The sequence below is a fragment of the Haematobia irritans genome, chromosome 3, assembly GCF_050003625.1.
Source record: "Haematobia irritans isolate KBUSLIRL chromosome 3, ASM5000362v1, whole genome shotgun sequence".
NCBI lineage: Eukaryota > Metazoa > Arthropoda > Insecta > Diptera > Muscidae > Haematobia > Haematobia irritans.
In genome coordinates, this window is record NC_134399.1 from 171,851,888 (window position 1) to 171,878,914 (window position 27,027).

At 25.1% G+C, this 27,027-nt stretch overlaps 1 protein-coding gene across 4 annotated transcripts in view; it reads left to right on the forward strand.

The window, feature by feature from the left end:
* LOC142228019 (uncharacterized) overlaps window positions 1-26,806 on the forward strand; it is a 131,158-nt gene extending 104,352 nt beyond the window's left edge. For 2 of the 4 annotated variants that reach the window (XM_075298280.1, XM_075298282.1), the window contains 7 exons: window positions 8,390-8,498; window positions 8,623-8,746; window positions 15,023-15,158; window positions 15,526-15,588; window positions 18,740-19,004; window positions 19,063-19,523; window positions 26,145-26,806. In XM_075298280.1, the coding sequence (XP_075154395.1) occupies window positions 8,390-8,498; window positions 8,623-8,746; window positions 15,023-15,158; window positions 15,526-15,588; window positions 18,740-19,004; window positions 19,063-19,523; window positions 26,145-26,263 (1,277 nt within the window). In that variant the 3' untranslated portion in view covers window positions 26,264-26,806. The remainder of the gene's footprint in view (window positions 1-8,389; window positions 8,499-8,622; window positions 8,747-15,022; window positions 15,159-15,525; window positions 15,589-18,739; window positions 19,005-19,062; window positions 19,524-26,144) is intronic. The other 2 variants (XM_075298281.1, XM_075298283.1) reach the window with 1 other exon arrangement.
* The last annotated feature ends 221 nt before the right edge of the window (window positions 26,807-27,027 follow it).

The window sequence follows — 27,027 nt, forward strand, 5'->3', positions numbered from 1 at the left end:
TAGAAATAAAATTTTGACAAAATTTTCTATAGAAATAAAATTTTTACAAAATTTTCTATAGAAATAAAATTTTGACAAAATTTTCTACACTGTAAAAAAGCATGCTCGGTTCAAAAGATTTGGTCTTTACTTTAAAATTTTTTGTATTGATTCCGAGCCAAAGAAGCGGAGAATACAAGTAAGGATACTTTTACGACACAATTCTCTTTCAAATTTGGGTTTGGTGTACTTGCTTCTAGAAAGCAAATTTTAATTTTTCGCTTTTTCAGTTTTTTTCTTCATATGTTATCAAAGTCCTTTAAAATCGAGTTAACGACAACATTATTTTCTAAATTAAGACTTGACTTCCAGTAGAAATTATGCTATGTTTCAAGTAAAAAACGTCTTTAAAATAAAGTTTTAAAAAACATGTCCTATATTTGAACGATTTTTTGCTTTGTAATCAAGAAGCAAAAAGACAACAAATTTTAAGAAAGTTTCATTAAATTTAAAGAATTTTTCTGAATTATTAAAGTCAAGTTGACCTTAGACCAAACATTTTTTCTTTCATGTTATGATATCCATTTTTAAGGCAAATCACTTAATTATAAGGACAATACGACTTCATTGAAAAGTTTATCGAATTTTGGACAAGGAAAAAAACTTTATATTAGAGAAAGGCGTCTTCTATGCTAAGCAAAATTTGTACATAGAAAAAAATTTCACGAACATTTTCCAATTAAAATCTTAATTGAGTTTTAAAAAATATTCAATTAACAATTTAATTGAGTCAACAAATTTTTTAATTGAAATAAAAATCAATCACACAAATTAATAGTATCAATTAATTTTTTAATTGAATCAATTAATTTTTTAATTGACTGCCAATTAATTTTTTAATTGATATTATCATTTCTGTGATTGAAGACATTTCAATTAAAAAATTAATTGGATCAATTAATTTCATGATTGAATCAGAAATATTTTTTTGTGTGTATTCGTATTTGAGAGACATGAAATCTTCGACAATATTTTTTTCGGTGTATAGAAATAAAATTTTGATAAAATTATTTGGACGTCATTTGCCTGTTTCGGTATCAGGCTAACATGAAATATAATAAAATTATTCATATTACATTAATAAAAGAAAAATTGCGTTCCACAATCGTGAACGGTGATAAAATGTAACGGAAACATTCACAAAAATCAAAACGGAATATCGTGAAGATTCCGTTTTGATTTCCGTTTCGTCTACGGGGGTTCACAATTTCATGAACGGCATTCGTTTTTCTTTGGCCATGAAAAGTCTTATAATAATCGTTAGATGGTGCAGACAACACAGGTGCGAGTCACGCTAGCGGAAATCTTTAAATACCCTGCCGCCATATTGTGGAACAGGGTATAATAAGTTAGTGCATAAGTTTGCAACACCCAGAAGAAGACGAGAGAGACATATGGGGTCTTTGGCAATATTGACGGCCCCGGGGCCGGCCCCAGTCTGTCTGTGAACACATTTTTCTAATCAAAGTCTCAATTTTAATCAAATCGACTTCAAATTTAACAAAAGTATGTGTTTTGGGTCAGAATAGAACCCTATTGATTTTGAAAGAAATCGGTTCAATTTTGGATAAAGCTCCCATATATATCTTTCGCCCGATATCTACTAATCTGGATGTCTACTAATCTGAACCGATTTCAACCGAATTCAACGTTAATTTTACCCCCCCCCCCCTTGTCTGGCTTCTGGGGCCTGATTTTCCTTAAATTTTGTACAAGGAGTGCGATTCGATATTCGCCATATAAGTGCCCAGAAGCCAGAGTTTTGTTTTAAATTTTGTACAGGGGGTAAAATTAACGTTGAATTCGGTTGAAATCGGTTCAGATTTATATATAGCTCTCATATATATCTTTCGTCCGATTTACACTCATATGACCACAGGAACTGTCTGTAAAAGCAAATAAAATATATTAGAGAATATCGATGCCTCGCTTGTCGTAAATTCGGTTGATTTCGTTTTTATCTAAAATTTCATTGGAGAGGAAAGTACACAAAACAAGTATATACTGTAGTAAGTTGGGCCGGGCCGAATCTTAAATACCCACCACCATGAATCAAATATAATAGTTTCCTTTGAAAATTTCAGGGGAGTTTGATGACAGATATTTTCCCAAGCTGATCAGTTCAACCAGTACGCTTCCCACAGATAAATGTAAAGATTTTACCTATGAAGACTACATCAGATTCTGAATTTATAAGAACCATTTTTTGTTTGAGTTTTAGAGGAATCATAAACATCTCTTGTAAGTGTGCAAGAAAATGATGAAATAACGCCTTGATTTGAAATCTAAAATCTGTGAATTTTCATCCCAATTATTTAAATGACTACGAGAAGTAAAATCTGGAAATTTTCCATTCAGTTTCAAGCAATTTTCATGATCAGTGCGCCTTCTATACCCTCAATAATCCATTCCAAATCATTCATATCCCTAACCCCTTTATATTTTTCACACACACACACCCTTTATCCTTGTAGCAAAATCCTAATATGTTGGCTGTCTACTTTTGTCTTTGGGTAGTCGAAAGTGTCTTTTGTCTTCTATGTCCTGCATGAAAACACTCCCGCATCTTAAAAGTCTGGGAAGGCATTTTAACGCTCTAACTTTATGCATATTTATGTGTTTTATAAGCGCCTTTATAATGGCTCTTAAGGAAATCATTACCTCCATGAGGGAAAACAAAAAACAAAAAAAAAATACTACAATGTATACATTCAGGATAATTGCAATGGAAAAATACGAGAAAATAAGAGCATCTAACTCCAAGGGTTCTTGTGGCAAACAAGAGAAACGCTACTACGTAATCATACTCATCTCCCACAAACCAATTTAACTTCAAAGCCTAAGAGTGAATATACCTTCATGTTGAACTAACCTGTTAACACCCTAAATCGCCCAACAAAAAAAAAAAAACACAAAAAGCTTACATGATTGCCCTCAATAAAAACTAAATCTGATTATAAAACTTGGACATTCGAAATTTTAATGTTGTGGTTTGTTTTGCTTTTGTCTCTTTTGTACATAGGAATAATTCTAAAATATTGTCTTATATTAGCATATGTATATATTAGGGTGTAACGTAGTGGGCAGTTTTCCCATAATAGTAAAATATTCAAATCACATTATCTTGTATAAAATATAAGATATTTTATATTAAATTGAATCGAAAAAAAAAAATTTAAATAAATTAAATAAATAAAAAAATAAGAAAAATAAGATTAAGGGACTGTAGATCAGGGTTGGTAAATTTCTTTTTTTTTTTTGATACATATCGACTGCCAAAAGCACCGTGGCACGACCTCGAGCCATTTGGTACTTTTCCATCACAATTACTCTAAAAATTATAAATAGCGGACATTGAAGAAATAAACATATACCAAAATGAGGATATTTTAGTTTTTATTACAGGATTTCAACATTTTTTGAGATAAATATTGTCAATACCCCATCCGCCCGCAAATGTGAAACGTGGAATGTGATATTTTGTCGCCACACTGAGGAACAGAGTATTATAAGATAGTGTGTATATTTGAAACGCCCAGAGGGAGACGAAATACACACATGGTGTCTTTAGCAATAAGAGCCGGCCCCTGAGATGGTTGCCACAGTTGGTAGAATTCTATAAACAATGGTATATTTTTGTAGTGAATTTAAGATTGGTAGAATTCTTGATTTTGGTAGATTTTGTAGGTACTTCTTCATAAATTTTTTATTCAAATAAACTTTTGACAAGATTTTATATAGAAATAAAATTTTGACAAAATATTCTATGGAAATAAAATTGTGACAAAATTTTCTATAGAAATAAAATTTTAACAAGATTTTCTATAGAAATAAAATGTTGACAAAATTTTCTATAGAAATAAAATTTTGACAAAATTTTCTATGGAAATAAAATTGTGACAAAATTGTATATAAAGGGTGATTCTTTTGAGGTTAGGATTTTCATGCATTAGTATTTGACAGATCACGTGGGATTTCAGACATGGTGTCAAAGAGAAAGATGCTCAGTATGCTTTGACATTTCATCATGAATAGACTTACTAACGAGCAACGCTTGCAAATCATTGAATTTTATTACCAAAATCAGTGTTCGGTTCGAAATGTGTTTCGCGCTTTACGTCCGATTTATGGTCTACATAATCGACCAAGTGAGCAAACAATTAATGCGATTGTGACCAAGTTTCGCACTCAGTTTACTTTATTGGACATTAAACCAACCACACGAATGCGTACAGTGCGTACAGAAGAGAATATTGCGTCTGTTTCTGAGAGTGTTGCTGAAGACCGTGAAATGTCGATTCGTCGCCGTTCGCAGCAATTGGGTTTGTGTTATTCGACCACATGGAAGATTTTACGCAAAGATCTTGGTGTAAAACCGTATAAAATACAGCTCGTGCAAGAACTGAAGCCGAACGATCTGCCACAACGTCGAATTTTCAGTGAATGGGCCCTAGAAAAGTTGGCAGAAAATCCGCTTTTTTATCGACAAATTTTGTTCAGCGATGAGGCTCATTTCTGGTTGAATGGCTACGTAAATAAGCAAAATTGCCGCATTTGGAGTGAAGAGCAACCAGAAGCCGTTCAAGAACTGCCCATGCATCCCGAAAAATGCACTGTTTGGTGTGGTTTGTACGCTGGTGGAATCATTGGACCGTATTTTTTCAAAGATGCTGTTGGACGCAACGTTACGGTGAATGGCGATCGCTATCGTTCGATGCTAACAAACTTTTTGTTGCCAAAAATGGAAGAACTGAACTTGGTTGACATGTGGTTTCAACAAGATGGCGCTACATGCCACACAGCTCGCGATTCTATGGCCATTTTGAGGGAAAACTTCGGAGAACAATTCATCTCAAGAAATGGACCGGTAAGTTGGCCACCAAGATCATGCGATTTGACGCCTTTAGACTATTTTTTGTGGGGCTACGTCAAGTCTAAAGTCTACAGAAATAAGCCAGCAACTATTCCAGCTTTGGAAGACAACATTTCCGATGAAATTCGGGCTATTCCGGCCGAAATGCTCGAAAAAGTTGCCCAAAATTGGACTTTCCGAATGGACCACCTAAGACGCAGCCGCGGTCAACATTTAAATGAAATTATCTTCAAAAAGTAAATGTCATGGACCAATCTAACGTTTCAAATAAAGAACCGATGAGATTTTGCAAATTTTATGCGTTTTTTAAAAAAAAAAAGTTATCAAGCTCTTAACAAATCACCCTTTAGAAATACAATTTTGACAAATTTTCCTGTAGAGATAAAATGTTGACAAAATTTTCAATAGAACTGAAATTTTGACAAAATTTTCTATAGAACTAAAATTTTGACAAAATTTTCTATAGAACTAAAATTTTGACACAATTTTCTATAGAAACATAACTCACAAAAAATTTTCTATAGAAATAATATTTCGACAAACTTTTCTATAGAAATAAAATTTTGACAAATTTTTCCGTAGAAATAATATTTTGACAGACTTTTCTATAGAAATAAAATTTTGACCAAATTTTTTATAGAATTAAAATTTTCACAAAATTTTCTATAGAAATAAAATTTTGACAAAATTTTTTATAGAATTAAAATTTTCACAAAATTTTTTATAGAAATCAAATTTACAAAAAAATTTTCTGTAGAAATAATATTTTGACAAACTTTTCTATAGAAATAAAATTTCGACAATTTTTCCTATAGAAATAAAATTTTGACCAAATTTTTTATAAAATTAAAATTTTCACAAAATTTTTTATAGAGGTAAAATTTACAAAAAAATTTCTGTAGAAATAATATTTTGACAAACTTTTCTATAGAAATAAAATTTTGACACAATTTTCTATAGAAATAAAATTTTGACAAAATTTTTTATAGAATTAAAATTTTCACAAAATTTTTTATAGAAATAAAATTTACAAAAAATTTTCTGTAGAAATAATATTTTGACAAACTTTTCTATAGAAATAAAATTTCGACAATTTTTCCTATAGAAATAAAATTTTGACAAAATTTTCTATAGAACTAAAATTTTGACAAAATTTTCTATAGAAATAAAATGTTGACAAAATTTTCTACAGAAATAAGATTTTGACAATTTTTTCCATAGAAATAAAATTTTGACCAAATTTTTTATAGAATTAAAATTTTTTATAGAGGTAAAATTTACAAAAAAAAATCTGTAGAAATAATATTTTGACAAACTTTTCTATAGAAATAAAATTTCGACAAATTTTCCTATAGAAATAAAATTTTGACAAATTTACAAAAAATTTTCTATAGAAATAATATTTCGACAAACTCTTCTATCGAAATAAAATTTTGACAAAATTTTCTATAGAAATAAAGTTTGCACAAAATTTTCTTTAGAAATAAAATTCACATATTTTCTATAGAATTTTCTATAGGAATAATATTTTGACAAACTCTTTTATCGAAATAAAATTTTGACAAATTTTCCTATACAAATAAAATGTTCACAAAAATTTCTATAGAAGTAAAATATGCAAAAAATTTTCTGTAGAAATAATATTTTGACAAACTTTTCTATAGAAATAAAATGTTCACAAAACTTTTTATAGAAATAAAATTTACAACAAATTTTCTGTAGAAATAATATTTTGACAAACTTTTCTATGGAAATAAAATGTTCACACAATTTTTTATAGAAATAAAATTTACAAAAAATTGTCTGTAGAAATAATATTTTGATAAACTTTTCTATAGAAATAAAATTTTGACAAATTTACAACAAAATTTTCTATAGAAATAATATTTTAACAATCTCTTCTATCGAAATAAAATTTTGACAAATTTTCCTATAGAAATAAAATTTTGACAAAATTTTCTATAGAAATAAAATTTTGACAAAATTTTCTATAGAAATAAAATTTTGACAAATTTTCCCATACAAATAAAATTTTCACAAAATTTTTTATAGAAATAAAATTTATAAAAAATTTTCTGTAGAAATGATATTTTGACAAACTTTTCTATAGAAATAAAATTTCGACAAATTTTCTATAGAAGTAAAATTGTGACAAACTTACAAAAAAATTTTCTATAGAAATAATATTTTGACAACATTTTCTATAGAAATAAAATTTACACAACATTTTCTTTAGAAATAGAATTCACAAAAAAAATTTCTATAGAAATAATATTTTGACAAACTCTTTTATCGAAATAAAATTTTGACAAATTTTCCTATAGAAATAAAATTTTGACAAATTTTCCTATAGAAATAAAATTTTGACAAAATTTTCTATAGAAATAAAATGTTGACAAAATTTTCTATAGAAATAAAATTTTGACATAATAACACTAGCCAACAGTCGTTTTGTGATTTGTTTCTAGCATATTTTTTCTTATTGATTTTGACCTACGAAACACGAAAATGAGTTTCAAAAAAATTATAAGTCCACTATTTGTTGTTAGATTTTGTTACGTAAGGGCTTATTTTCTTTGTAAAAATTTCAGCTATACGCTGAAAAAAAAAAACCAAATTGCTGTTAGCATCGTGTTTTTATTTTATATGAATTTTTATATGTTTTTTTCTGCCACATTTTTACTAAAAAAACGCCGTTTTTTTTAAGCCGCCAACATCCAAACTACTTACCCGATTTGAAAATTTTCTGAGAATGAGTTGTAGACGGCTCAATTTTCTTTAATTTGGATCAAATAGGTCAAATAAGACGAAATATATTCTCAAAATTGTAGGTGTACCTCCAAAATTTAAAAAAAAAAATTAAAAAAATTGTATCTCAAAAACCAATCGACAGAAAATTTTTTAAAACTCATTTTCGTGTTTAGTAGGTCAAAATCAATAAGAAAAAATATGCTAGAAACAAATCACAGAGAACATTTTGTTATTTGTTACCTAGTGTAATATTTGGCAAACTTTTCTATAGAAATAAAATTTTTACAAAATTTTCGGAAATTTTTTCGCAGATTTTTGACAAAACTGATTTGGACAAAAAACCAGCCTGCGTTGATATCAGTATAAAAATAGTAAATTAAATTAAATTTATTTTACTTCATTTCTATTTATTTTATTTTACAGTTTGATTGAATTGATTTGTATAGAAACTAATTCACAAAGAAAATTATTTTTTAAGAATTTATAAACTAATTCGTTACACCCTAATATACAGTACATATGTAAGTGTACTTATAAACTATACCCCCTTAACGGCTACATTAACCTTGAAATGCCCCTTTAATAACAACCAATAGCATATATACAAAAAAAAAATAAACAGCGTTCTTGTCTTGTTATGATTGCCTTAATGTTAATTTAAATCAATTATTTGCGATTTCTCTTTAATTCATTATTTTTATATTTTCTTTTTTCAATGCTAAACAGTGTCCATGGATGAAAGCCAATTTGAATCTCCACCATTGACACAGGAAAAAGTACTGGAACTCATTGAACAAGCCTATCCCAATCCCATAACTCCTGAAGATTTGGCAAAGTAAGTTGAGAATTTTTCGATGATAAATAAGCGTGGCACATTTGCGTGTACTATAGCTCTTTATGATTTTAATTAATGCCTTGGATTTTTTAATTATTGTTTAATTATTCATCAATTTTCACAGAGACTATGGTTGGGAGGAACAAGATGTTATTTTAGTATTTATGTCACTCAAGGAGAGGGGACTCATCAAATCAATGGAATATAATTCATATACCAGAATCCATCATGAAGATAAAGAAATTAAGGTAAGTGAAAATAAAGGGAGAGCGTGGAAATGTTAGTTTTTATTTTGTCATTAAATATAAATAAAATACTCAATTTTTACTCAGATGACATGTCTTTGAGAAAATAAACAAGATTTCCATTTAATATTAATCTGTTCACTTACTAATTTTGAATTAGGTTTCCTTCAATATTATTTAGTAATGAGCTGTTTTTGATGAAATAATTGTAAAATTTTATATATTCGCCTAAAAGTATGCAAACAGAAAAGCTTGGCTTTCCACTGAAAAACATTTTGGGATTCGGCCTAAACCAGTATCAGACTGGTTAGCTTTCATTTCAATACCGTAAATAGAGCAATGAACAGTTACTCATGCTTAGCCGACTAAACACTAAATCCAATCGAACTTTATTTGAGTTCATATAAATTATTATATTTTAGTTTAAATTTCCTCAATATGACGTTATGTTGGATTAGGATAGTTTTTTTTGGATCTCACAACTGTGGTATTGAGCCAAAGATGGGGCTTCTTTAAACTAAATACATTTTTAGCGACCTATCTTTAAGTCTAGGATCAGTAAAATTAAAATTAATAAAATTAAATTAAATTTAAAAATTAAGTAACTACCTAGAAAGACTTTGAAGCACTTAGAAATGTCACCAGCATTTCTGAGAAGGGGTAATCCCCCACTGAAAAACTTTTTGGTGTTTGGTCAAGACTGGGATTGAACCCATGACCCTTTGTATAAAAGGCGGACATATTAACCATTGCCTAACGGTAGCTCACTTGTGTATGTTAGTTAAATAAACTAAGAAAATCAACAAATTCATGCACGTTTGAAGCATGAAATCAGGATTGCCATGTATTTGCTCTAAAATCTCCCTTTTTGCGATTTTTTTCTAAAAATCAAAAAGTCGTCCAAATAATATTTTTTTATTGTATGAACGGCGCATCATTCAAATAGCATATGAAATTTGTTAGTTCATTATGGATGCACTCTTCTTCTAGAGAAGATTGTGTGTAGGCAAGTGAGGGAAACGGTTGCCACTCGTACCAAAAATAATCTACCAAAATTTTAATTTTAAGAAAAATTTACCAAACATCTACCAAATTTAAAAAATGAAACTTTTGATCAAATTTGTGTCAAAATTTACATTCAAAAAAGGTTTTTTTCAAAATTTTTTTTCTCTAGAAAATTTTATTTCTAAAAAGAATTTGGCAAAAAATCTATAGAAAATTTTATCAAAATTGTATTTGTATAGAAAATTTTGTCAAAATTTTATTTCTATAAAGAATTTTGTAAAATTTTTATTTCTATACAAAATTTTGTCGAAATTTTATTTCTACAGATAATTTTGACAAAATTTTATATCTACAGAAAATTTTGTTAAAATTTTATTTCTACAGAAAATTTGGACAAAATTTTATGTCTATAGAAAATTTTGTAAATATTTTTTTTTTTGAAAATTTTGTCAACATTTTATTTCTATTGAAAATTTTATAATTTTTTTATTTCTATAGAAAATTTTGTTAAAATTTTATTCTTATAGAAAATTTTGTCAAAATTTTATTTCTATTGAAATGTTATCAATATTTTATTTCTATAGAAAATTTTGCGAAAATTTTCTCAAAATTTTATTTCTGTAGAAAATTTTGTCAACATTTTATTTCTATAGAAAATTTTGTAAAAATTTTATTTCTATAGAAAATGTTGTCCAAATTTTATTTCTATAGAAAATTTTGGCCAAATTTTATTTCTATAGAAAATTTTGTCCAAATTTTATTTTTATAGAAAATTTTGTCAAAATTTTATTTCTTTAGATAATTTTATCAAAATTTTATTTCTATAGACAATTTTCACAAAATTTTATTTTTATAGAACATTTTGTCAAAAATATATTTCTATAGAAAATTTTGTCAAAATTTTATTTCTATAGAAAATTTTGTCAAAATTTTATTTCTATAGAAAATTTTGTCAAAATTTTATTTCTATAGAAAATTTTCTCAAAATTTCTATAGAAAATTTTGCCAAATTTTATTTCTATAGAAAATTTTGTCAAAACTTTATTTCTATAGAAAATTTTGTTAAAATTTTATTTCAATTGAAAATTGGAAGTGCCTCGTAGTTGGAATCAAGAATTCTACCAATCTATGAAACATTAAAAAATCTACCATTTTTGGTAGAATTCTACCCACTGTGGCAACCGTGGTGACTGTTTTTTTTTTGTAGAAAACTTTCTCAAATTTTTATTTCTGTAGAAAATTTTTTCAAAATTTTATTTCTATAGAAAATTTTGTCAAAATTTTATTTCCATAGAAAATTTTGTCAAAATTGTATTTCTATAGAAAATTTTATCAACATTTTATTTCTATAGAAAATTTTCTCAAAATTTTATTTCTATATTTCTATAGAAAATTTTGTCAAAATTTTATTTCTATAGAAAATTTTGTCAAAATTTTATTTCTATAGAAAATTTTCTCAAAATTTCTATAGAAAATTTTGCCAAATTTTATTTCTATAGAAAATTTTGTCAAAACTTTATTTCTATAGAAAATTTTGTTAAAATTTTATTTCAATTGAAAATTGGAAGTGCCTCGTAGTTGGAATCAAGAATTCTACCAATCTATGAAACATTAAAAAATCTACCATTTTTGGTTTTATTTCTGTAGAAAATTTTGTCAAAATTTTATTTCTATAGGCAATTTTGTCAAAATTTTATTTCTATAGAAAATTTTGTCAAAATTTTATTTCTATAGAAAATTTTATCAAAACTTTATTTCTATAGACAATTTTGTCAAAATTTTATTTCTATAGACAATTTTGTCAAAATTTTATTTCTATAGAAAATTTTGTCAAAATTTTATTTTATAAAAAATTTTGTCACAATTTTATTTCTATAGAAAATTTTGTCAAAATGTTAATTCTATTGAAATGTTATCAATATTTTATTTCTATAGAAAATTTTGCCGAAAATTTTATCAAAATTTCATTTCTATAGAAAATTTTCTCAAAATTTTATTTCTGTAGAAAATTTTGTCAACATTTTATTTCTATAGAAAATTTTGTCAACAATTTTATTTAAAATATTTGCTCTAAAATCTCGCTTTTTGGGATTTTTTTCTAAAAATCAAAAAGTCGTCCAAATAATATTTTTTTATTGTATGAACGGCGCATCATTCAAATAGCATATGAAATTTGCTATTTGATTATGGATGCACTATTCTTCTAAAGAAGATTGCGTGTAGACAAGTGAGGGAAACGGTTGCCACTCGTACCAAAAATAATCTTCCAAATTTTTTTTTCTACAGAAAATTTTGACAAAATTTTATTCCTATACAAAATTTTGCCAAAATTTTTTTCCTATAGAAAATTTTGTCTAAATTTTATTTCTATGGAGAATTTTGTAAAAATTTTATTTCTATAACAAATTTTGTCAAAATTAAATTTTTATACAAATTTTTGTCAAAACTTTTTTTTCTACAGAACATTTTGTTAATTTTTTTTTTTCTACAAAAAAATTTGACAAAATTTTATTGCTATAGAAAATTTTGTCAAAATGTTATTTCTATAGAAAATTTTGTCAAAATTTTATTTCTGTAGAAAATTTTGTCAAAATTTTATTTCTATAGAAAATTTCATCAAAATTGTATTTCCACAGAAAATTTTCTCAAAATTTTATTTCTATAGTAAATTTTCTCAAAATTTCATTTCTATAGAAAATTTTCTCAAAATTTGATTTCTATAGAAAATTTTGCCGAAATTTTTCTCAAAATTGCATTTCTATAGAAAGTCTTCTCAAAATTTTATTTCTATAGAAAATTTTGTCAAAATTTTATTTCTATAGAAAATTGTTCAAAATTTTATTTCTATAGAAAATTTTTCAAAATTTTATTTCATTGTTGTTGTTTTTTTGATTTCAGTTTAAAACCATGCATTGACTAAACTACAAGTGTAGCTTAACCAACCGAGGAAAAAAATGTTTGTCAAATTTATTTGGGCAAAGCCCTATAGACTGCAAAATGGTTGGATGGACGCACGTTTCGGAATTACCACATTCCTCATCAGCATCCTCTACTTGCAGCAAAACTATGAACCAATTATCAGAATAAATTCAGGCAGTTCATTAAACCCAACAATGAACCACACTTGAACCTTCCTAAAAAAGTTTTACATTGATAGCCGACTTATGCCGAAATAAATTCGTACAAACATATATCTTTTCCTTTGCCACCGTCAAATCATCGATTTGAGTGCAGTTGGCTGGGTTTATTTTGCGTGCTTCCTCTTCTTTCTATTTTACTTCTATAGAGAATTTTGTAAATATTTTATTTCTATAACAAATGTTGTCACAATTTAATTTTTATACATATTTTGTGTCAAAACTTTTTTGTTTTCTACAGAAAATTTTGTTACAATTTTATTTCTACAGAAAATGTGGACAAAATTTTATTTCTATAGAAAATTTTGTCAATATTTTATTTCTATAGAAAATTTTATCACTATTTTATTCCTATAACAAATTTTGTCAAAATTTTATTCCTATAGAAAATTTTGTCAAAATTTTATTTCTATTGAGAGTTTTGTAAAAATTTTATTTCTATAGGAAATTTGTCAAAATTTTATTTCTATAGAAAATTTTGTCAAAATTTTAATTCTATAGAAAATTTTGTCAAAATTTTATTTCTATAGAAAATTTTGTCAAAATTTTATTTCTATAGAAAATTTTGTCAAAATTTTATTTCTATTGAAATTTTATCAATATTTTATTTCTTTAGAAAATTTTGCCGAAAATTTTCTCAAAATTTCAATTCTATAGAAAATTTTCTCAAAATTTTATTTCTGTAGAAAATTTTGTCAAAATTGTATTTCTATAGAAAATTTTGTCAAAATTGTATTTCTTTAGAAAATTTTGTCAAAATTTTTTCTATAGAAAATTTTATCAAAATTGTATTTCCACAGAAAATTTTGTCAAAATTTTATTTCTATAGAAAATTTTCTGAAAATTTTATTTCTATAGAACATTTTCTCAAAATTTTATTTCTGTAGAAAATTTTGTCAAAATTTTATTTCTATAGAAAATTTTGTCAAAATTTTATTTCTATAGAAAATGTTGTCAAAATTTTATATATATAGAAAATTTCATCAAAATTTTATTTCTATAGAAAATTGTGTCAAAATCTTATTTCTTTAGAAAATTTTGTTAAAATGTTATTTCTATAGAAAATTTCATCAAAATTGTATTTCCACAGAAATTTTTGTCAAAATTAAATTTCTATAGAAAATTTTGCCGAAATGTTATTCCTATAGAAAATTTTGCCAAATTGTATTTCAATAAACAATTTCTATAAAAAACTACAAGGATTGCACAACCGTGTTGTCACCGGTTGAATTCAAATAAAATTAAAAAATTACCTAACTTGTATTTTAGACGTAGTGTGTGTATAGTAGGATGTGTATAAACTAAACCACGATCATTCCACTCGCATCATTTTATATCAAATTTTGTTGGTTTTAAATAATACTGAGATACCTTTCAATAATAATTTCAAATACTTAGATATTTCTTTTACCAAATTAGTAAAATTCAATAAACATGCGCGATTAGCTTTGTCAAAAGCATATAACATCAAAAATTATTATACGAACATTTTCTATAGTAAGTCATTACCAACCCCCACAAAATTATTGTTATATAAGACAATGATAAGACCGGCCCTTCTTTATGCTTGTCCCATATGGTTTATCATTTCACCCACAGTTATGAACGAATTCGGAATTTTAGAACGTAAAATCATTCGGGAAAAATTACAGAACAATAAACAGACGCTTCTCGAATAGATATATCTATGAAAATTCAAATATGGCTCCAATGCCGATATATGCAATAGATATGATGAAAAAATATGTAAATAGATTGGAATTGCATAATAATGTATTAATCAAGTTGGTTATGGAGGCAGAAACTAATGTCAACTGGAACAACACAAATTACCTTACAGCACTAGGCATAAATTTAACAATGGATCTGATTTCTTCCTTGTGTTCTGATTTTTATACACACGTTATAAGGGAATGCATAGAGGATAATAAACTTTCCCTAGAATACATATATGATTTTAATTTGCAAAATAATTTTTGGTAGTTACGCTAAACATGGACTGGGTTCTAAATCAGTGTATTTCTGCATTGCTAACCTTTGATTGTATCAGTTACGTAAATAAAAAGACTCAATAAATACAATTTACACAAAAAAACATAATTGAAATTGACATTTATTTTCTGTTGCCTACTTTTAGGTGGTGAAACAAATGCCCACAATTGCATCGAATAAACAACCAACCATTGCTATAATAACAGCCCAATATTGTGAAAAATTAGCAGTTGATGCTATGTTAGAGAATAAGGAGACATTTGTCCGTTATACCACAGTGGGTAAGTATGGAAAAGAAATCCAAACAAAAAGCAAATCAATTAAACTGAGACCTGGTGAATTATGATACTTCATTCACAGATCTCTAAAAGTTATTTAAAAAAAAAGAACTCCACTAAAATAAAATAAAAATTAGAAGGAAATTTGATTTTTTTTTCGAAAAAAAAAACTAAGAAAAGCTACAAAATAACTGAAACTAAGAAAAGAAAACTGAAAATGTAATTTTCAACACTAACCAAAACTATTTTTTTCTACATTTCTTATTCTACATACTCTATACTCCACTACCACGATTTATACCACAACCACTACAATATTCCCCCTCTGGCCCTATAATCTACTCATTACCAAAAATTCCAAAATAATCAGATACTCTTAACAAAGATTCAAATCTAACGAATTCTCTGAAAAAGAGAAAGAAAAGACGTATGGGTAAGAAAGGAAAAACATACCATACCATCTAGAATCCTTAATGTCCTGTGAATTTAAATGATTTAAAAAACAAAAAAGCTTTTTATGTTGTAGCCACATATCACTATATTGTCCTGTATTTAACCTGTTTCATTTCTGGTATTGGGATTTATCGTCCAACCCATGACATGTGTGTCGTGTTGTTCACTCGATATTTGTTTTTTTTTAGTTCATAAAACTTTGATAGCCCTCACTCCAATAGCATATAACTCACATTGTGGTCCATTTATTTGTTGTCTTTTGTCGTTGTCCATGCACTATTCTAAATCACTTTGGCACAGAAAAAAATATAAGCAACATCAATTAAAAATCTTAATAGATTTGTTTTTTTTTTTTTTTTTTGTAATCAAAACAAAAATTAATCACTACTGCAAAATTATCATAAAACTTTTTCCAATTAAAATTATTATTGAATATGTAGAAATATTAATTATTTCAATTACTTTTTTTATTCAAATTCTAAATTAAGTTTTTAATTGAATAAATTAATTTTTATTAATTGGTTAATTATATTTTAAGTCGATCGATATTTCAATTAAAATTTAATTATTTTTAATTATTTTTTTTTTCATTCAAACCAAAAGTCAATCGCACAAATTGATTAAACCAATTAAATAATTAATTGGAATTAATTTTTTGTTGATCAATTTAGTGATTCAAGCAATTTCCATTAAAAATTAATTGAATTAATTTAATTATTTTTTCATCACAATATCAATAACCTTAGAGGTAATATCACAAACATTATTATTTAAATATTAATTATTTAATATTATTTATGTTAGCCTGATAACAATGCAGGCTACTGCTTTTGTCGTTAAATTTAATAAATTTTTTATTCAAAATATAAATTAATTTTTTAATTTAATTAATTAATAAATTTTTTTAATTGGTTAATTATATTTTAAGTTATCGTCGATGATCATTATTATTAAAATAAAAATTTGTTTGATTTAAAAAAAGAAAAATCAAATAAAAGTCAATAATCATTGAGAAAATAACGCAGACATTATTCAATTGAAATTGTTTTTGAATATGTAGAAATATTAATTATTTCAATTAATTTTTTAATGTAATTAAATCAATTTTCATTTAATTAATTATTTTTGTAATTTAATTAATTAATTTTTTAATGTAATTAAATCAATTTTTCATTTAACTAATTATGTTCTCATCTAATTAATTATATTTTAATTTAATAAATTATTTTTTTAATTGGTCAATTATATTTTAAATTATTGTCGACAATCGTTTTCAATTTCAAAATTCATTTATTTAATTATTTTTCATTCAAAAATCAATAACCACAGAGAAAATATCACGCACCTATTTCCAATTAAAATTGTAATTGAATATGTAAAAATATTAATAATTTCAATAATTTTTTTATTCAAAATGTGAATTAATTTTTTAATGTAATTAAATAATTTTTTTCATTCAAAATAATGAGAAAATAATGCAGACATTCCAATTGAAATTGTAATTGAATATGTAGAAATATTAATTATTTCAATTAATTTTTTATTCAAAATGTAAATAAATTTTTTAATGTAATTAAATCAATTTTTCATTTAATTAATTCTTTTTGTAATTTAACTACTTAATGTTTTAATTTAATTAACTAATTTTTTAATTTAATTAATTATTTTTTAATTTAATTAGTTAATTTTTTAATTGGTCAATTATATTTTGAAATTATCGTCGGCGATCGTTTCCAATTTAAACATTGATTTATTTAATTATTTTTCATTAAAAAATCAATAACCACAGAGAAAATATCACAAACCTTCCAATTAAAATTGTAATTGAATATGTAAAAATATTAATAATTTCAATTAATTTGTTATTCAAAATATAAATTAATTTTTTAATGTAATTAAATCAACTTTTCATTTAATTAATTATTTTTGTAATTTAATTAATTAATTTTTTAATGTAATTGACTATTTTTTTAAATTTAATTAACTAATTTTTTAATTTAATTAATTATTTTTTAATTTAATTAATTAATTTTTTAATTGGTCAATTATATTTTGAAATTATCGTCGACGATCGTTTTCAATTTAAAAATTTATTTATTTAATTATTTTTCATTCAAAAATCAATAACCACAGAGAAAATATCACAAACCTATGTCCAATTAAAATTGTAATTGAATATGTAAAAATATTAATAATTTCAATTAATTTTTTATTCAAAATATAAATTATTTTTTTAATGTAATTAAATAATTTAATTTAAATAATTAATTTGATTAATTAATTTTTTAATTGAATTAATTAAGTTGTTAATTCAATTAATTAATTTTTTAATTCAAATAAGTATTTTTTTTAAATTAAATAATTAATGGTTTTATGTAAGTAATTAATTTTTAATTTTAATTAATTTTTAATTAAATAAGTTTTTAATTTAATTAATTATATTTTAATTTTTGGTATGTTTTTAATGGGCTTTCAAAGTCACTTTAAAATGCGAATAAAACAAGTATTGAATTATTCCATTATTTCCATCCAACGTTTCACTGGGATTATTTCCAGCCTCATCAGGGATAATTAATTTATTGGATCTGGCAGCAACATATGGAATTACATTAGATCTTAGCCAACATTCTTTTATTTTCCATAAATTAAATTTTCGTCAATTACTTTTGCAAATATAAACATTTTTAATTTAATTAATTAATGTTTTAATTTAATTAATTATTTTTTAATTTAATTAATTTGTTTTGTTTAATTGGCCAATTCTATTTTTTAAGTTATAGTCGATGATCATTATTAGTTTTTCAATTAAAAAAAATTATTGAATTATTTATTTTTTCTTTCAAACCAACAATTAATCACACAAATTGATCAAAATTATTATTCGAATTAATTTATATTTAGATCAATTCAGTGATTTCCAGCAATTACCATTAAACTTTAATTGAATCAATTAATATCTTAATTGAAAACTAAACAAATATTTTTTTCTGTGTGCCTAAAAGTAGGCAACCTAATTTATCATCGGCTAATGGCACCCATTTTGTAACCCACCCGTCCGTCACACCTTTCACCCATTACCATTTAAGATTTTTTTCTATATTCTAATAATAATTTTCGTTGAATTATTCCAGGTGAATCGAATGTCTATACTTTGGGTAATATCGGTGCTCATCGCATTGTTAGCACTAAACTACCATCGGTGGGTAGTACTCGTGAAGCTATGACAGCTACTGGAAATACCACTACACGCCTCTTGGGAACATTCCAGAAAGTGGACTATGTCTTTGTGGTGGGTGTGGCTGGTGGAGTTCCCCATTATACCGATTACAAGAAGCATGTACGTTTGGGAGATGTTGTCATCTCCTATGTGGATAAACAAAGAGCTTTGACCAATGGGTAAGTTGAGAAAGCTGCCATTTAAAATTTCTCCTAATCGAAATTAATTTTTTTCAAGATCTGAGAAACCCTATGTCTATGTCTACAAGAGTGGTGAAGATGTGAAAACCTATTTCCCCATTAATGATTCACTTCAACAAATTGCCGAAAGCCTCCAAGCTAATATGGAAGTTAAACGTCCTTGGGAAACTTATTTAAAAGAAGGTCTTAATCTTTTACAACAAAAAACCGAAAGTGATTTCAATCGACCCTCTGCCAATTCGGATAAACTATTCATGAATATTGGTAATAATGAAGTTATTGAGGTATCCCATCCCATTGGAGCGGATAGTGTCGATGGTGTACCAAAATCCCGTTTACATTTGGGCCCTATTGGTTCCGGTCGTGATTTGGTGCGTAATGATGATCTGCGTTTACAATTTTCCAAGAAATATGGTCTTCTGGCTACAGATTTGGAAATGAGTTCAGTGTTGGACAGTATTATCGGCAATTGTCGGGAGAGTTTTATTTTGGTGAAAGGTAAGTGAAGAACATGGTTATACGGACGAAGGTTCGTAAAATTCTCTCAAAATGGAATCTTGAAACACATGACGGAAACTGAATGCAATCCCAGGAGGTTGATTAATATGAGATTTATATTGACAAGGCACTTCCTTCTTATAGCCACTTTGAAAAGCATTGATACACTCACAAATGTCACCGCTGAAAAACTTTTCAATGTTCGGTCGAAGTTGGGTTGAACGCACGACTCTATGTACGCAAGGCAGATATGCAAACCACGTTGGCTCCACGGTTGCCACTCGACACAAAAACAATGAACCAAAATTTGAAGATAATTTCATTTAAAAACTACCAAATTATTATTTTGTCAAAATTTTATTTCTATAGAAAATGTTGTTAAAATTTTATTTTTGTAGAAAAATTTGTTAAAATCAAGCAAATTCTGTCAAAATTTTATTTGTATAGAAAATTTTGTTAAAATTTTATTTCTATAGAAATTTTTGTCAAAATTTATTTCTATAGAAAGTCTTGTCAAAATTTATTTCTATTTTTTATTTCTAAAGAAAATTTTATCAGAATTTTATTTTTATGGAAATTTTATCAAAATTTTATTTCTATAGAAACATTTGTCAAAATTTTATTTCTATAAAAAATTTCATCAAAATTTTATTTCGATAGAAAATGTTGTTAAAATTTTATTTTTGTAGACAAATTTGTTAAAATCAAGCAAATTTTGTCAAAATTTAATTTGTATAGAAAATTTTATAAAACTTTTAGTTTTTATTAAAAAAATTTATTTCTATACAAAATTTTGTGAAAATTTTATTTCTATAGAAAATTTTGTTAAAATTTTATTTCTATAGAAATTTTTGTCAAAATTTTATTTCTATAGAAAGTCTTGTCAAAATTTATTTCTATTTTTTATTTCTAAAGAAAATTTTATCAGAATTTTATTTTTATGGAAATTTTATCAAAATTTTATCAAAATTTTATTTCTATAGAAACATTTGTCAAAATTTTATTTCTATAAAAAATTTCATCAAAATTTTATTTCGATAGAAAATTTCATCAAAATTTTTTTCTATAGAAAATTTTACCAAGAAATTTTTATAGAAATCTTTATACAAATTTTGTTGCTATAAAAATTTTATTTGTATAGAAAATTGTATCAAAATTTGATTTTGTATAGAGAATATATATATCTGTAGAAAATTTTATCAAAATGTTATTGCTATAGAAAATTTTATAAAAATTTTGTTAAATTTTTATTTCTATAGAAAATTTTGTCAAAATTTTATTGCTATAGAAAAATTTATATCTATAAAAAATTTTATCAAAATTTATCAGAAATCAAGCAAATTTTGTCAAAATTTTATATGTATAGAAAATTTTGTCAAAATTTGATTTCAATAGAAAATTTTGTTAAAATTCTATTTCTATAGAAAATTTGTATAAAATTTTATTTCTATAGAAAATGTTGTTAAAATTTTATTTCTATAGAAATTTTTATCAAAATTTTATTTCTATAGAAATTTTTGTCAAAATTTATTTTTATTTTTTATTTCTATAGAAAATTTTATCAGAATTTTATTTCTATGGAAATTTTTTCAAAATTTTATTTCTATAGAAACATTTGTTAAAATTTTATTTCTATAAAAAATTTCATCAAAATTTTATTTCTATCGAAAATTTCATCAAAATTTTATTTCTATCGAAAATTTTACCAAAGTATTATTTCTATGGAAAATTTTGTCACAACTTTTTTGCTATAGAAAATTTAATTATATTTGCTTAGTTCGGCTTGAGGTCATGTGAATAAAAACAGATGTTGTTGTTTTTTGAGTTGTATTTTTATATTTAAAATTTTCCAATATTTCGAGACATCTCCGATGCTCGTCTTCAGGGAAATTACTTTAAACAAAAAGAAAAAACATTTATCACATTAACAAAAAAATATATCATTACATGAAAAACACAGATAATTACATTTAAATTTAAAGAACAGTGAACTTCTTTACAAGGGAGTATATTTACAACTAAAAGCTAATCTGTCTTTCTATATTTTTGTACAATATTTCTATAAATATGTGCACAATGGTCCGTATCAGTCTTAAAATTCATTCGTCTTTCTGCAGGTACATTTATAATATGTAGCATCTCCAGAGTAAATCTCCTTTTATAATTGGTTTCTTGCGTCAAAATATCTACGTCCTTAAAGTTTGGTTTGTGTCCTGTTAAAGTGCAATGTGCTGCAAGTGCCGTCTTTTGCTCCAAGGACTTATCAGTGGCTTTCTGATCAGATTTATGCCCTGAGAGTCTAGTTTTTAATTTGGTTTTCGTTGTACCAATATATACTTTTTGGCAAGTATCAGAGTCATTTCCATTGCATTTGATCTTATATACTACGTTTGACTTGTCTTCTTTCTTAATTTTAGATTTTGTCTTGCTGAAGAATTGATTTACTGTATTATGAGTCCTTTGTGCAATTTGAAATTTGTCCTTATTTAGCATGTTAGATGATTTGAATCTTTTCGAGAATTGGGGGACATATGTCAAGGGTTTATAAATTTTGGGTTCAATTTCGTCATGTTTGATATGTTGTTGTTCTTTTACATGTTGTATTAGGTCGTCAATCGTCTTATTCGGGAAATCATTTAATCGCAATATGGTCCTTATCTTATCTTCGTTGTCCTTATGAAATATTTTGTCGCTGATATCGTGTACTCTTCTTATAAAATTTGTAGCCGTATTCATTATAACTCGTCTAGGATGTTTGGAGTTGAAATTTATCAATCGTCCTGTGGCTGTATGCTTTTGATACCAGTTAATTTTTATTCCATTTCTGTGCCTTAAAATTATGGTATCTAAGTATGGTAACTTGTTGTCCTCTTCTGTTTCCATCGTAAATTGAATTTGTCTATCAAAGGCGTTTAAAGCTGATAAAGTGGCCTGAACGTCATTTTTATTCAAAATACAGAACAGATCATCTACATATTTTGTCATTATTTTTGGTTTAATAGTCAATTTTTCCAATACTGAGTCCAAGAGTACTTCCATTACAATATCGGCGATAATAGGTGAAGCTGGTGATCCCATTGGCATTCCTTTACGTTGCTCATACACCTTGTCATCATATACAAAATATCTTGAGTCCTTTATACAAAAAGTTAACATTTCTATAAAAATATCCATCGGTATCTTCGTATAGTCCTTTATTTCGTCCCATTTTTCTTTTATAATCTTAATCGCCAAATTTACCGGAATGCTTGGAAAAAGAGATACTACGTCAAACGAGATCATTGTTTCATTGTCCTCAATCTTAATATTACTGGTTTTATTCTTAAATTCAATTGCGTCCTTTACATTATATTTGGAATCTTTCGTCAAAATTTTCAAAATATTTACAATATATTTTGATAGTTCATAAGAGGGGGAATTTATTGTAGAACATATCGGTCTTACAGGAACTCCTTCCTTATGTATCTTCGGAAGTCCATAAATTCGAGGGGCGTTAGCAGTTTTACATATCAATTTTAATTTTTCGTTGGTGTCAATGATGTTCATTCTGAATAATTTTTCCACCAGTTTGTTATTTTTGGTTTGTAGTGTTGATGTCGGATCTCTTTTTAAGCGTCTATATGTACAAATATCTCTTAAAATATTTTTCATCTTTATTTCATAATCGTCTTTATACATCGCTACGGTTTTTCCCCCTTTATCAGCAGTTAGAATAAGTAAATCTTTATTTTCCTTTAGATATTTCCGTGTCTCCCCCACTGTGTCAAGTAGAATTTTCTTAAAATTCTATTTCTATAAAATATTTTATCAAAATTTTATTGCTATAAAAAATTGTATTTCTATTGAAATTTTTATACAAATTTATTGCTATAAAAATTTTATTTCTATAGAAAATTTTATCAAAATTTTATTTTGCATAGAAAATATATATTTCTGTAGAAAATTTTATCAAAATGTTATTGCTATAGAAAATTTTATAAAAATTTTGTTAAATTTTTATTTCTATAGAAAATTTTGTCAAAATTTTATTAGTATAGAAAATGTTATATCTATACAAAATTTTATCAGAATTTATCAGAAATCAAGCAAATTTTGTCAAAATTTTATATGTATAGAAAATTTTGTCAAAATTTTATTTATATAGAAAATTTTGTCAAAATTTTATTTCTATGGAAAATTTTGTCAAAATTCTATTTCTATAGAAACTTTGTTTAAAATTTTATTTCTATAGAAAATGTTGAAACTTTATTTCTATAGAAAATTTTATCAGAATTTTATTTCTATGGAAATTTTGTCAAAATTTTATCAATATTTTATTTCTATAGAAATTTTTGTCAAAATTTTATTTCTATAAAAAATTGCATCCACATTTTATTTCTATAGAAAATCTCTTCAAAATTTTATTTCTATAGAAACAACTTTATTGCTATAGAACATTTTGTTAAATTTTTATTTCTATAGAAAATTTTGTCAAAATTTTATTGGTATAGGAAATTTTATATCTTTAGAAAATTTTATCAGAATTTATCAGAAATCAAGCAAATTTTGTCAAAATTTTATATGTATAGAAAATTTTGTCAAAATTTTATTTCTATAAAAAATTTCAAATTTTTATTTCTATAGAATATTTTTGCAAAATTTTATTGCTATAAAAATTTTATTTCTATACAAATGTTTATCAAAATTTTATTGCTATAAAAATTTTACCAAAATATTATTTCTATGGAAAATTTTGTCACAACTTTATTGCTATAGAAAATTTTGTTAAAATTCTATTTCTATAGAATATTTTATCAAAATTTTATTGCTATAAATTTTTTTTCTATAGAAATTTTTATCAAAATTTTATTGCCATAAAAATTTTATTTCTATAGAAAATTTTATCAAAATTTTATTTTGTATAGAAAAATTTGTCAAAATGTTATTGCTATAGAAAATATTATCAAAATTATATTTCTACAGAAAATTTTGTTAAATTTTTATTTCAATAGAAATTTTTTTCAAAATTTTATTGCTATAGAAAATTTTATTTCTATAGAAAATTTTATCAGAATTTATCAGAAATCAAGCAAATTTTGTCAAAATTTTATTTGTATAGAATTTTTTGTTAAAATTTTAATTATATAGAAAATTTTCTCAAAATTCTATTTCTATAGAAAATTTTGTCAAAATTGTATTTCTACAAAAAATTTCAAATTTTTATTTCTATAGAATATTTTATCAAAATGTTATTGATATAAGAATTTTATTTCTATAGAAATTTTTATCAAAATTTTATTGCTATAAAAGTTTTATTTCTATAGAAATTTTTATCAAAATTTTATTGCTATAAAAATTGTATTTCTATAGAAAATTTTATGAAAATTTTATTTCTATAGAAAATGTTATCAAAATTTGATTTCTATAGAAATTTTTTTCAAAATTTTATTGCTATAGAAAATTTTATCAGAATTTTATTTCTATAGAAATTTTGTTAAAATTTTATCAAAATTTTATTTCTATATATAAATGTTATCAAAATTTTATTTCTATAAAAATGTTATCAAAATTTTATTGCTATAGAAAATTTTATCAAAATTTTATTTCTATAGAAAATTTTATCAGAATTTTATTTCTATAGAAATTTTGTTAAAATTTTATTGCTATAGAAAATTTTATCAAAATTTTAATTCTAAAGAAAATTTTATCAAATTTATTTCTTTATTTAATCAAAATTTTATTTATATTTTGATAATATTATCTATGGGTGATTTTCTTAAAATTTTTATAGATAATTTTATTAACATTTTATTTCTATAGACAATTTTGTTAAAATTTTATTTCTATAGAAAATTTTGTCAAGATTTTATTTATATGGAAAATTTGTGAAGTATGTTACCTGTTAGTTGGAGGAGAATATTTTGCGAAATCTACGAAAACATCAAGAATTCTACCAAACAAACAAACAAATCTACCAAACAGTATAAATCTACCATTTTAGATAGAATTCTACCAACTGTGGCAACCTTGGTTGGCTCCCGAGAGATTATGATAATTACAGATGAATGATGAATTACGGCCACCAATGGTCGGCCTTATTCCCTTATCACTGTCATCGTCGATGAGGTGATTAATTGAAAGTATGTCCTTTCTAAAGTCTAACCGGATGGGCTTGGCTCATTCAGACGGTGCTCTCCTAGATCTGGTTTGGTCTGGGTAGTATACTCCAATGCACTTTTGCAGATGCTGGTGGGTGAGAAAGTCACAGTGTTGTCTCACCGAGAGCATTTTTGACTCATGCTTCACATGCTGGTTTGGTGTGTTGGAGTGAAATCCAGTGATAATCCGCAGTGTAGTATTCTGCACTGTTTGAAGATTTTTCCATTGGAACTCGCTTATACTATGAGTCCAAAGGGGACCGCATAATCAATAAGGGACGACCAATAGACTCATAGGTATTTTGAATCGTCTCATAATCTTTTCCCCTAAAGTGCCAACAGCCAATGCCTTCAGCAACTTTTTTAGCAACTATTTCCGTATGTTTTCCTCATTCGTTTGATAATTGTGACCAGCGCAGGACTGATCTAGACTAAATTGAAATCCAACTAACCTTAAAATATGCGTTTGTTTTCTATTTTCCAGGCATTTCCGATTACAAAGATGGTACAACAACCCGCAAATGGCAAAATTTCGCCTCTCTGGCTGCTGCATCAGTTGTCAAATCGATTATATGTGGTATGGATGCTCCCACAAATGTTTAAGATCAACCAAAATTGCAACAGATATAATTTAGCATTTCTTCAAAATAGATTATTTTATACTTTTTTATTCTTTAAAAGTAGTTGAGAATTACAATCACTTCATAGAATGCAACCAATTTAAAAAACATCACCAAATCAATATATAAACATTCGTATTTTCCACTTATATATGTTTCTCTGGTATTTCAAAATAGATTATCACATACCAGCTCATTTCTTTTAATAATGAAGAATATATTTTGTTGTTAAGTTTTATTTTTTTTTTTATTTTTTTATTTTTGTGTTTTTTTTTCGTTTTGTTATTTTTTTTCTGTTTTACATAATTATATCAAAGAACACACCAACAATTTGTGTTGGAGCATATAGCAATCAATCAATGATAACAATCGAAACAATCAAATAAATCATGTAAATAGTTTAATTAAAAAATTTTATACTCTCTAGCTATTTTATACAGATATCATTACAATATTAATTAAATTATTTTATAATCGATTATATTATAAACGAAATAAATATATAAATAAAATTAATGATAATTTTTGTGTACAAGTTTTAATGGGGAAGTCTAAATAATTAATAAAAGCCATTAAAGGTTGATTTAGTCCATCTAGTTTCAAATTAAACTGCATTTGATGGTGGATTGCCACTATCATATCGATTAAAGGTTACAAAATATATTAGCGCCTTAAGGTATGCGATGCGTTTGTTTAACATTTTCTCTTTACGGATTTATCGTGCGATGGCATACAATGAAAATCAAA